This window comes from Xyrauchen texanus, chromosome 4 (genome assembly GCF_025860055.1).
Source record: "Xyrauchen texanus isolate HMW12.3.18 chromosome 4, RBS_HiC_50CHRs, whole genome shotgun sequence".
In the NCBI taxonomy this organism is placed as follows: domain Eukaryota; kingdom Metazoa; phylum Chordata; class Actinopteri; order Cypriniformes; family Catostomidae; genus Xyrauchen; species Xyrauchen texanus.
In genome coordinates, this window is record NC_068279.1 from 34,722,697 (window position 1) to 34,735,363 (window position 12,667).

A 12,667-nucleotide genomic window follows, 5' to 3' on the forward strand; every position below is an offset into this window, starting at 1 on the left:
CCAATGTGGATACTAAATTTGCACTTTTCAGAGAGCTCAATAAAATATTCAGATTATATTTTGGTTGAATTTGAGGGCACAAATTTTTAATGGATTGCGTAAAATAGACACATAATATCGGAATATTGATCGCAGGTCCCTGAATCAAATCGAAATTGTATTGTGGCAGACTTTGAAATATCGGCAAATATCGGATCACAGGCCAAAATAATCTATATAAGATTGTATCGTGATGAAACGTCTGATTTGCACCCCTATTATTACAGGCTGCATAGCAAGTGTTACTAGAATAATCTCTGATTTGTATCTCTGAATATTGTGTCTTTGTTTGAATGACAGTATCTTTAGTACATTAAGGCAACCAAGGCTTAATAAACAAATGAAGACATGTGGGTATAATAAAGACTTACTTCAGCACTCCCCTTGCATCCTGTTGGTGATATAGGCATTGTTTTCCACAATCCCTGCACTGTTGACTATGTCACAAGGTTTATTTGCTTAACTAGACAAAGCCTCTTCAGGGTTTAATCCCAAATTCTGGCAAAAACATCCTGCTTGAATGATGGCTTGTATATCACTCGGCTAATTACCATAAACGTATTGACTCTTCGCATGATTAAAAGCACGTTTGTGTGTGCGGTAGTGGATCAGTGGTGGTATACACAAATATTTCCCTCTCTCTGATCTGAGCTTTGCAAAATCTCATTAACCATGCAGGTAGTCATTAACAGTGTGACCTTTGGAAATAATCACCAGCCTCCCTCCCTGACGTTCTCTCTCTCAGTCTCCCTGTGCCTACAGCTAAAAGCGCTACTTTCTATTGCACTTTCATTCAGAAGTTGTGGTGGTGTGAGAAGAGAGAAGATTAAAAGTCAGCTGTTCAGATGAAGCTGATCTACGATGGGTGGGTTTGGCGAACTCTCAAGTGTTTGTGTCCTATTCACACTCTCAATCCATGTGTGAGTGTTGACATGAGTTTACCAAGCAGCCACAATGTGCTTCTTTTCTGTCACATTCATGTTAATCTCTTCCAGGTTTTGCCCTTCTTCAAGCCTAATTTTATAATATACTGACCTCAATCAAAAAAAATTTAAAATTTAATAATGCAACAAAATATGTAAACCTTAAAATATGTTTATTATTAGTTAGCTTTTGTCTAAAGCAGGGGTCTCTAAACTTTTTCAATTCCTGAACCTCATAGTAGATAGAAAGATGAGCAGGGACCCATTTCATATTGTATAACATTGAGTACTGAGTCTGCTGACATTTACACAAGGCCAATAATAATCGGTGAATAGCACCATATTAATGTATTTACATTAGGGCCTATGATAAATATAATACAGATTCAAATTAATATAAATAAATTGCATTATTGTGGGAAATGAAAAGTTAATAATAATTTTTAATTGTCGCTCTATGTACATTTGTGTGCCACAGACAGATGTGTTTGGAGCATATCACTGGTAGTCAGCATCATAAACGGCTAATTTTTTGGACACTATCTCAAGTTAAAAGTGGAAACTTTGAAAAATGCGTCTCAAAATTCCTTCACCAACCTGTTGTGCTTCCTCCTAAGTGAGCAGCTCTTATTCTGTGGCTGTGCTGCTAGTTTGATGAGGCGTGCTGCCAGCTATTGACGCGGTTAGTAATAACACATGTAAGCCTACTTCAAACATGAATTCCTGAAAACATGGAAAATCTGTACTATGATGGCGCATCATAAACTAATTTTTTTAATACTTAATTTTTATATAATTAATCACACTAAAACAAGTTAAATCGACAGTCCTAATTTACATACAGCAATTTGTAATGATGTTTAAGTTCATAAAAATTATGTTTAACACCTAATTTGATGATTTTACCCAAAGAATTGTTCATGATCAATAATTGGCAGACCCCTATTGACTGTGACTGACATTTTCAACAATTCACGACTTTCTACATTGTACAACTAGTAAATAAAATAATAATGAAACAGGTGAGTATCAAAATACTAATCCTAAATCTTGTTCAAAAAGGGATATAAATATGTGTATGCATGTACAGTATTTATATATGTGTATGCTCACACATATAGACCAATAGACCTTATTCACAGCAGCGCCATCTTTATTTATTGATGTGATTGGCAATGAGATCATAAGGGAAAGACGTTCAGTCTCTTCAATAGGCTGTACTGCAGTTTAAAGTGTTTTAGGATCGTTCCGCTGACAAAAAGTATATTTCCAAAAACAATCAGTAGACAACAAACCCCAGACAACATGAGTTGTTGAAAATCAGATGGGATCTAGTAGCTTTATCCAGCTTTAAAAACCAAAGCTGGCGCTATCGTGAATAAAGTTTAAACCACCTCAGCTGAACTACAATGCTTCTCACCTGTTGGGTAGACTGGCACCATTATGGGAAATCTATGTCTGTTAAAGTTTCAATCTCCTGCCAAATAAACTCTGCATTTTAACAGTGCAAAGCAGAGCATTTTGACAACCAAACCATGTTGTTGTGTTTTTGTTGTTCCTCCTGCTAATCTGAAACTAGCTAATTGTACCTTACAAAAGCGCTTGTAATTTGTTCTTTCTTCAGTACTTAAGGTGTAATTATCTGGACCTTCCCACCTTTTTATCTAGCCTCAGAAATTACGACGCAGGAGACTTTTAAAGATTTTTTGTGTGAATGAAAAACGTGCTAGGAAAGGTACTTCTATTAAAGTATGAAGAGCTACACAAAACAAAAAAAAAACAAACAAAAAAACATTAAAAATAGAGTTTATTTCTGGCAACCAGTGGTGGTCCATGACAAGATTTTCAGAAGAGGGAAATATATAAATTAGTATAGAAAGATCAAGCTAATAAAATATTACAGTGGGTCTAAATATAAAATAGTATGATATGTTTTTTGCTGGCAATTACGCTCCCGTACAGATCAGATGATATCCTCTGATATCTTAAATTGTCTTGATATCTACAGACGTGTAATACTTTTTCTGCTCATCAACTCAGCACTTTCCGATCACCAACTCAACACTTGTAAATAAAACTAACGAATGGAACAAATGATGCAGTGCTAGCTACAGACTATGATCAAGACAAACATTTATAAATTACTGGAGTGCCCCATTCCATGTACATCTACTCACCAAACAGGCTAATGTATTTGTAAATGAACTCCATCCTCCATTGCATCAAAATATATATATGATCACGTCGTTCAGTCTTTCACATGTTTTAGATCTTCCAATGACTTTAATTCCATCGTATTAATATTTTAGCATATTTTGAAAGTTTCTCTTCACCTGTCATGTTATACACAAGCAGGCTTGATGAAGCATAAATGCGATACTGAAAGCGTATTGGCTTGAACTGTTAGCTTTGATAATGATTGTTTATGAACGCTAAAGGAGGTAAATTTAATTTAGCCTCCGTTGGTCATTTTTTGGAAGTTTTTTGAATGGAAGCAGATGACGTTGCTCCAATTGAATATCCATTTTGATTGGTCATTTTACTAATGAGAGTATTATGCTGTCAGTCTCCTCTGACATTCATACCGATTCATACAGTAGATTAAACTCACTTGTCTACAGTGCATGAAATCAAATACAAAGAAAAATATATTTTTGCATTAAAGGCATCTGAGTTGTTAAAGTAAACTGATTAAAACAACATTCTTTTTGAATACATTTTTGCAGAGGCTGAGCCTCACTTGCCTCCTCTGACTGGCCGCCACTGCTGGCAATCTCTGTGTTATGAATGAGGCAGCGAAGGCAGACGAAGGTTGAGGATCCAAACACAGTTATCTTTATTGACTAGTAGACAGGCAAAACACAAAGGAAAGCCCACAATGGGGAAACAAAACATAAACTAGAAAACTCGGGCAGGACGATACATACCAGGCTAACAACATACAACAATAGACAGTGACTAAACAAACAGACAGGGTTTAAATACGTGGACATGGGAAGACAGGAACCAATGAACAAACAGGACTCAAACAAGATAACTAGGTGAATGAACAGAAACCAAATGGTAAACTAATGAGGACAGGTGAAAACAATGACAGAGAACAAGAACGCTAACAGGGAGACTGTGGAGCTAAACAAAGGACAAAAGTGAAAACTAAGGAATGCAAAAGTGACAAATGGCAAACAAAAGGGCAACAGTGAAACAAGACAAGGTAACCCTAACATAGCCCCCCTCAAGGATCGGATTCCAGACGATCAAAAATGACAAAACAAAAAACAGGAAGAACAAATGTCCATTAACTGGGGGGGAAGCTTGTGGTGGGCAGACAGACCAAGGGGAGCAACGAAGGGCAGACAGGCAGTCCAGGGGGCAACGAGGGGCAGACAGGCAGTCCAGGGGACAACAATGGGCAGACAGGAAGTCCAGGGGGGAACAAAGGGCAGGCAGGAAGTCCAAGGGGGCACAGAGGGCAAGGACAGGTTCAGGTGGTCTGGGAGCTGGCCACAGGGCAAGGGTAGGTTCAGGAGGCCTGGGAGCTGGCCACAGGGCAGGGACCGGTTTGGTAAACCTGGGGGGAGGCCACTGGACAGGGACTGGGTCAGGGGGCCTGGGAAGAGGCCGCAGGACTGGACAGGAGGCCTGGGAGACGGCCACAAGACGGGGACAGGTCGAGGAGGCCTGGGAGGCGGCCTTTGGACAGGGACAGGTCTAGGTGGTCTGGGAGATGGCCGCAGAGCAGGGGCCGGCCCAGGGGACCTGGGAGGAGGCCATCGGACAGGAACAGGTCCCGGAGGCGGAGCCGTGGGAGGCTACGGAGGCTTGAGAGGCGGAGCCCTGGAAGGCCCGAGAGGCTTGAGAGGCGGAGCCCTGGAAGGCCCGAGAGGCGGAGCCCTGGGAGGCCCCAGAGGCGGAGCCCTGGGAGGCTCGAGAGGCTTGAGACGCGGAGCCCTGGGAGGCTCGAGAGTAGGAGCCCCGGAAGGCTCAAGAGGCTCTGGAGGCGGAGCCCTGGAAGGCTCGAGAGGCTTGAGAGGCGGGGCCGTAGGAGGCTCGGGAGACTCGGAGGCGGAGCCCTGGGTGGCTCGGAAGGTGGAGCTCTGGAAAGCTCGGGAGGCGCTGGCTCGGGGGCGGTCGAGGCCACAGGCGCTGGCTCGGGGGCGGTCGAGGCCACAGGCGCTGGCTCGGGGGCGGTCGAGGCCACAGGCGCTGGCACATGGATATCTGAGGCTACAGGCACTGGCTCATTGACGTTTGAGGCTACAGGCGCTGGCTCGGGGACGGTCGAGGGCTCAGGCTCGCTCACCGTGGCTGACGAGGACTCAGGCTCGCTCACAGTGACATGCGTTGGCGCAGGCTCGCTCACAGTGACATGCGTTGGCGCAGGCTCGCTCACAGTGACATGCGTTGGCGCAGGCTCGCTCACAGTGACATGCTTTGGCGCAGGCTCGCTCACAGTGACATGCGTTGGCGCAGGCTCGCTCACCATGGAAGGCTTGGGCACAGGCTCGAAGACCGGGGCAGGCGTGGGCCAGAAGGCGGAAGCCAGTCTTCTCTCCCTCCTCCGGGCAGATGAAGAGGGCCGCGCTGGCTCGCTGACCAAGGCAGGCATGAAGGGACGAACCACGGGCGAATGGAGGGTTACCACTGTGGGAGGAGTGGCAGGGTTCTCTTCGATGACGCCCACAGTGAACGGTGAAGCGCAGACCAGCAGAGTCTCTTCAATGAACTCGAGGAGCGTCCAGCCGCGCGTCGACGGTGGTAACCGCTCCTGGAGCGCACAATTCAGGTTGGCCTGAAAAACACCACCAGGTCGGAGTCAGGGAATTCGGTGGCACTCGCAATCGCGAGGAAATCGCGGATGTGGTCCTCCACCGGACGGTTTCCTGCCTAAGACTGAGCAGACGGCAGCTTGCTCGCGAGAACCGCTGGATCCATTGTTTTGGTCTATCGCTCTGTTATGAATGAGGCAGCGAAGGCAGACGAAGGTTGAGGATCCAAACGCAGTTATCTTTATTGACTAGTAGACAGGCAAAACACAAAGGAAAGCCCACAATGGGGAAACAAAACATAAACTAGAAAACTCGGGCAGGAGGATACATACCAGGCTAACAACATACAACGATAGACAGTGACTAAACAAACAGACAGGGTTTAAATACGTGGACATGGGAAGACAGGAACCAATGAACAAACAGGACTCAAACAAGATAACTAGGTGAATGAACAGAAACCAATGGTAAACTAATGAGGACAGGTGAAAACAATGACAGAGAACAAGAACGCTAACAGGGAGACTGTGGAGCTAAACAAAGGACAAAAGTGAAAACTAAGGAATGCAAAAGTGACAAAAATGGCAAACAAAAGGGCAACAGTGAAACAAGACAAGGTAACCCTAACACTCTGATGTTTTGCATAACCATAAAACATTTTTTTCTGGTGTGTGACAATGTTTTAATTTAACAGAGTCAGGATCCATGAATCTATCACTCTAAAATACCATCATCTTTTTTACTTAGGTAATTAACAGTTTTTTTCCATTGTTCTCAGCTTTCTTGCCTCTTCCATGTATAACCTGGTCTCATAGAAACACTATAAAACATATATTTTTAATTAACACAAGAGGCGCAAAAACAACAAACAAACAAACAACAACCCCATTTATTCCCTTTCATAGAAAGTAAAAATGCAGACTATGTGAGTTCATAAAAACTTAATTTTGGCCCTGTTTCAAACATGTTATCTTATGACATAAAAACACTTTTACTATAATGACTGACTTTAAGGAGATCCATTTGAACATTTTCATTACATAAATATTACATTTATAAGCATGTTCCATAGCATGATCAAATTAAGCAGTAGCTCAACTGATGATGGAAACGTCTGGGATATGACTCCCGAGTAGCGTCCCGAAAGTGTAGAAAGCATAGAAGCTCCACAAAATGTTGCAACGTTTAACGATAATGTTTAGGTTATTTAAACTCGATAGAACATTAACCTTAAAAACGTATTTCACTTTTAGTGCAATCTAGTTGACATTTCACAAATTGTCACCACAGTCACAAATTTTCATGAGATCAGGCTCATATATACTCTGGCAATACCAAATGGGGAATGGCATGTAGAGCACATTTTTAATGAAAAATTTCCTGACCTAAGAAAGCTGAGATAAAAATGGGCAACAACGGAAGTCATTTATGGTAAAAAAGGAGAGTGGAGTAGAGTAGAAAAGCCTCTAGCCTCTCATAAACAGAGCTAAAGGGGCTGGGCAAGCCTCTCACTGCCTCACTCTCAACAATGCTAATTATCAACCAAAGACATGCTAATTACATGGAGCTTTATTGCTAATGTAGCAGGCTGCTCTTCAAGACACCCACACGCTGCGCCCGTCTCCACTGCCTCTCCTTATCCTCCCACTGCACCCCACAGGCACTCCAGGCAAAGACAGGAAAGATTGCTTGCATTTGTGTGTTTTATACGGGTGTGTGTATTTTCTGCTAATTTAAACAACGCAAAATTTGTATGTACTGTACACATCTGAGACTGTTTCCAACATGCAGGGGCTAGCCATAGGGAGAACTGGGACTTTTCCCAGTAGGCCGGCTGCGAAATGGGGCTTAATGACCCCCCCATACTCCCCCACCCCCCCCACACACACACACTTTGAGCCGGTTTTTATTTCAAATACAGTGCTGATTTCTCTTCCCAGTCTGCCACTGCCACTTTCACACAAACCCTCACACACTCTAAAACTCAAAGCTGAACTGATACCCCAATCTCAAGCTCCCCTCTGGCCCACCCCAAGGCCTTGTTCCCATCCTGCCATCACAACAGGAAATCTGCTTTGTTCCTCTTTACCTCCCACCACCCACATCTCCTGGCCGTGATGTAACCTAGCAGCAGAAAAACAGGGCCCTGCAGGAGCTCGGCACTTCGCCGACAAATCCAGTTAGAACGTCACTTTAGCCACCCTTGAATCGATTTCTCTAGAGCGAAATCTGGCAAATTGGAAAGAAGCTACACTAAAGCTGTTGCTTGGTGATGGGAGCAAGTCTCACTATGTTATTTTTTATTCTCATTCCACTTCGATGTTTGTATGCACTGATTCTCCCGGAGTGCTTTCTGTTCTCCCAAGGTAGAGCTAGCTGTGATGTTTAGGACTTGCATTTAAAGTGGAGTGCAGCACTCGGAAGTTGTTCTAAAAGGTTTCAAAATGTGAAAACCAGTCTGAATAAACATTCACAATGTTATTTTACAATCTGAGACCTTAAGATATTAAATGATAGTTGTTACAAACACATATGACTTCCTCTGTTCCATGCCACACAAACGGAGATACAATGAAAAGGAGGCACATAAAAAAAAGTTAACCAAAACATTTTCCTTCATGTAATAAAATCTAAATGAACTGATTTGTTTCAAGTCAAAAATACTATTTAACATAATTTAATCAACCTAAATACATCAGATTGCACCATAAAACTTAACTTTAAGAGTTAAACTAGGGGAAAAAAAATCTAATGGTAACAATTTCACGTTATTACGTTTTACAGAATGAAAGCCTCAATCACCATTCACTTTCACTGCATCTTTGTTCCATAAAAAAGACAGTGAATGGTGACAGAGACTGATCATTCTGCACAACGTCATCTCCTTTTATGTTTCACAGAAGAAAGAAAGTCATAAGTGTTTGAATCAATATGAATGTACATGATCATTTCTTTAGAAATTCTAGCCTCATGATCCAAGAAAATAAAAAAAAATTACATTTCTATTTCTTTATTGTTCCACTACATCAGCGTAAAGTGAATATTCTATATCAATTGCTGTGATGAGAAGGAAGGGTGAGGCCGGGACGTGAGGATGCACACCCGGTGCTGAATCGTTCTAGTCAGCCGGGAGGGGGAGAAGTAGAGAGACGCCAGTTAGAGAAAGAGAGACACACACAAAGAAGTTTGTATGCGTGCGTCTTTGTTTGTTTTGCAGTTTATGTTCAGTTTGATATTTAGTTTGATTAAAATTGTGTTGCTTGTTACTCCAGTTCCCGCATCCTCCTTTCCTGAACTGTTACACTGGTGCCGAAACCTGGGAAGGAAGAGGGATGCGCTGTCGTGGAGTCCTGAGGATTGTGATGAGGAAGAGGCTATGAGCTTTGACTGCAATGCACATAATGAAGCATACAGTACGCCATCCTGCTCAACCCTTATGTGCATTAAATAAGACAATATATATGTATCAGAGTAATGCATAAATTATTTTTTAAAACTCACAATAAATTCAGTATTCAAGTATAGATCTACTTCAGACTGTAATAAAGTTGCATGCACAGCTTCTTATACTTGGAGTGTATTTTTATAATTGTACTTTGATGTATTGCAGGAAGAACAAGGACCGTAGTCTAAAAATCCACCTATTGATTGGAAATGGTATTTCCTAGTGCAACAAACTGAATAAATTGCTGAAATAGAAATCATGAGAGGAGATGGGGAACTAGTTGCTATGTGATGCATATGAAAGTTTACACATAGAACTTGCTGAATATGTGATATAATAAAATATCAAGATGAAGAGAATTTAAATGTGTGCATACAGCTGAAATGTAGATGAGATTAGGACCACAAAATGAGTGGGAATGAGACTTGTGACAATACTTCAGAATTAAAAAATAGAAGTAGACAAATGTTTTGTCTGACGCAATCTACAAGCAAAGGAGTGTCTTAAAATAAAAATAGCTTGTTGGATTGCACTTAGATTGTGAACAACCCACTTCTCAAACTCGTTGGACAATTTTAACTTTGTAGGTGGATGTGGATCTGTTCTTGCGACGTTGGCATGGATCATGAACGGGTACACCTTCTTTAAGCCCTTAAGCCCCTCAGGGCACCACCTTGTCAAACCATGTAGTGTCACCTTTGCTCGCCAAAACACGTTGTGACCTCTCAGAAAACGGATTACATAACCAGCTTCCTCTGTGCTTAATGTGCTTTTGGATGTTTGCCTCCTGACGGCTACAATTGCTTAGCATAACCTGACCTCAGCTTAGCTTTAAAGATAGAAGCCAACAGACAATGTGTCTCTAAGGCTCGAGTCCCTTTAGGATTGTTAAGATGATTGAAAAATACAGGTGTCAAAGCAGGTGTTTTAAAAGTGAATGCAGTGAAATGAGATACAGCATGACACGGATGGAGATAGGATGGATATAGTCATGTACTGTTTTTTAAAATAACTATCACAGAGATGCTGCAGGGTCTAAAAGTCTACATCTAAAGGCTTTTTTCAGTATATTTGGGTTTCTCTGCATAGAGTCTTTTAATTGACAAGCATTGGGCTACATATGGTACATGGTGACATGTACCATATGCCTAGTTTAGTTTTTTAATTATTTCCGGTACTCGGATCTGATTGGACAAGAGACGTCTCACACCATCAGCACTCTGACGCTTCACTGTGTGTATCACTCCGCTTGTGTTCATGCCATTCTAAACTAAAATGTAAGAGCAGTGCAGATGTGTTTAGAGATATCTCTTTACAATTAATTTTGTGACATTACATATTTTAGCCAGCAAGTGGTGGCAAAATACAATTTTTGTGTGTAATATGAGCCAGTTAGGGACGTGAAGTGAGTCAGCATGACTCGGTGTTTACATTCAACAGCAATCCGTGATCACTCGTATTAAAAGCTAGGAAATAGCTTCATACGGCTTTAAACTAACAACTTAAGCATTAAGGCTCATCACAGCTAAAAGACACAATAGACTGATTAATTACACAGACTCAAGGCGCTTACCTCTTACCGGAGTTTCCACATTGGAGAGGAAATACTGTTCAAAATCCTGGAGGACATTGAGGTTTCTAAAGTGAAAGGCTCTTGTGCACCAATTACCGTGAAATATGGAGGAATACCTCTGCTTAGATGGCTATTCCACTGAGAAAACAGGATGAATTTAACCAAAATTATACTATCTTCAGAAAGCTGACTAACAGACTAGAGCATCATCATCCGGTGATCACACACGCTCCCTAACTCTCTTTCTCTCCCTCTCTCTCTCTCTCTCTCTCTCTCTCTCTCTCTCACACACACACACACACACACACACACTTACATCCTTGTTTCTCCAATAACATGTTAGACACTAGTAGTTCTAAAGTGATGTTTTTGAGAGGTTTGGACGCATCATTTGTTTTGAACTAGCAACGGCAGATTCTGATCCGTGGCGTAAAAAAGTATTTCCATGCACAAATGCTTTGTTTTTGACCGTATTAAGTTTTTCATTGATGTTCATTGAACTGTTGTATATAAGCCATATCACACTCACAATCGTGCTAAATGGCCCTAAATCTGCACTGCTATGATTCGGTCGCAGGCAGAGTGCCGTAGGTAATCACAGCAGTGCAGATTTAGGGCCATATCGCACTCCTGCTTGTGTGATATGTATATATATATATATATATATATATATATATATATATATATATATATATATATATATATATATATATACATACATTAAGATGAACAAACAATCAGATTGTACTGTTGTGATACTGTCAGGCTAATGTACTGTATGTAGAACTGTCTGTCTGATAACTCACCTCCACAATGTCAGAGTTGGTCCTGCTCTCGTGCGGCTCATTGTATTCTGTGTATTTCAGCAATACTTTGTCCATATCTGTGCTGGCATACTGGAAGAGCTTGTTGGTACTGTTGAAAATAATGAGGGCGATCTCACAGTCACACAGCACACTCAGCTCATAGGCTTTCTTCATCAGGCCAAACTTTCTCTTTGTAAACGTCACCTAGATTGAGAGAAAAAAAAAGGGGGATGAAATAAAGGTCATTGGCTGAACTGAAATTGAAGCACAAAGAATTAGTTGGTGGCATAAAAATGGAGATGATTACTCTGTGTGAGAGTGTGTGTTGGCTCAGCGAGTTGATTCTCTTAAATATTCCTGACTCTTGAGTTGTCCTAAATACAGTGTTCTTTGGAAAATCAATAATACTTTTCTTTCTTTCAACCTACTTTACTTTCTTTTCCTTTGTGCTCTTTCAAATTATCTGAAAAATAGACAATAGCATAATAAGACACTTTCCTCTCATAAATCAACCACGATTACATAGATATCTTACAGATTCATTATTTTAAGTATAACATAATAAATTCCCTTTTGCTGTTATTCCTAAATTCATAAGAATATAAATAGCTTTGATAACTTAAATATTACATACATGCTCAAAATGCCCTTCAATAACCCTTCATGTAAAATTAATACTTTGACAGTAACTTTGTCTGCCCCTCTAATACAAAAGTTCAACAGTATAATTAGACTTTTCTATCACAATAAAGGTTAAAGAAATTGGGGTGAATATAAAGTCTGTATTACTTGAGGAAATAAACTCTATGGGAGGCTAATTTTCTTTGTGTGGTGCATCTGTGTGCAAATGAACTTTTCAGGAGATGCACAGACCTACAGACTCATGCACACACACAAAGATTATCGCATCCATGGAGTGTTTTAGTAGCTTTTAATGACTTCTCAGTGCATTTTCTCATCTAAATTAGTAGCACTGAAAATAGGTCTGACCTCATATATTTCATGTCTCTTGAGCACTTGAATGCAGTGTCAAAGAAACCACACACACACACACACACAAACTCAGATCAGCTTATGACAAAAACAACACAGAGAAACCTTGAGGCCAAAACACT

The 12,667-nt window shown here is 41.1% G+C and overlaps 1 protein-coding gene across 9 annotated transcripts in view; it reads right to left on the bottom strand.

Annotated features, from left to right (window-relative positions):
• Window positions 1-12,667, bottom strand: part of LOC127638392 (myocyte-specific enhancer factor 2C-like) — a 92,836-nt gene that overhangs the window by 32,158 nt on the left and 48,011 nt on the right. For all 9 annotated transcript variants that reach the window (XM_052119945.1, XM_052119930.1, XM_052119937.1 and 6 more), the window contains one exon: window positions 11,553-11,756. In XM_052119945.1, coding sequence (XP_051975905.1) covers window positions 11,553-11,756 — 204 coding nt within the window. The remainder of the gene's footprint in view (window positions 1-11,552; window positions 11,757-12,667) is intronic.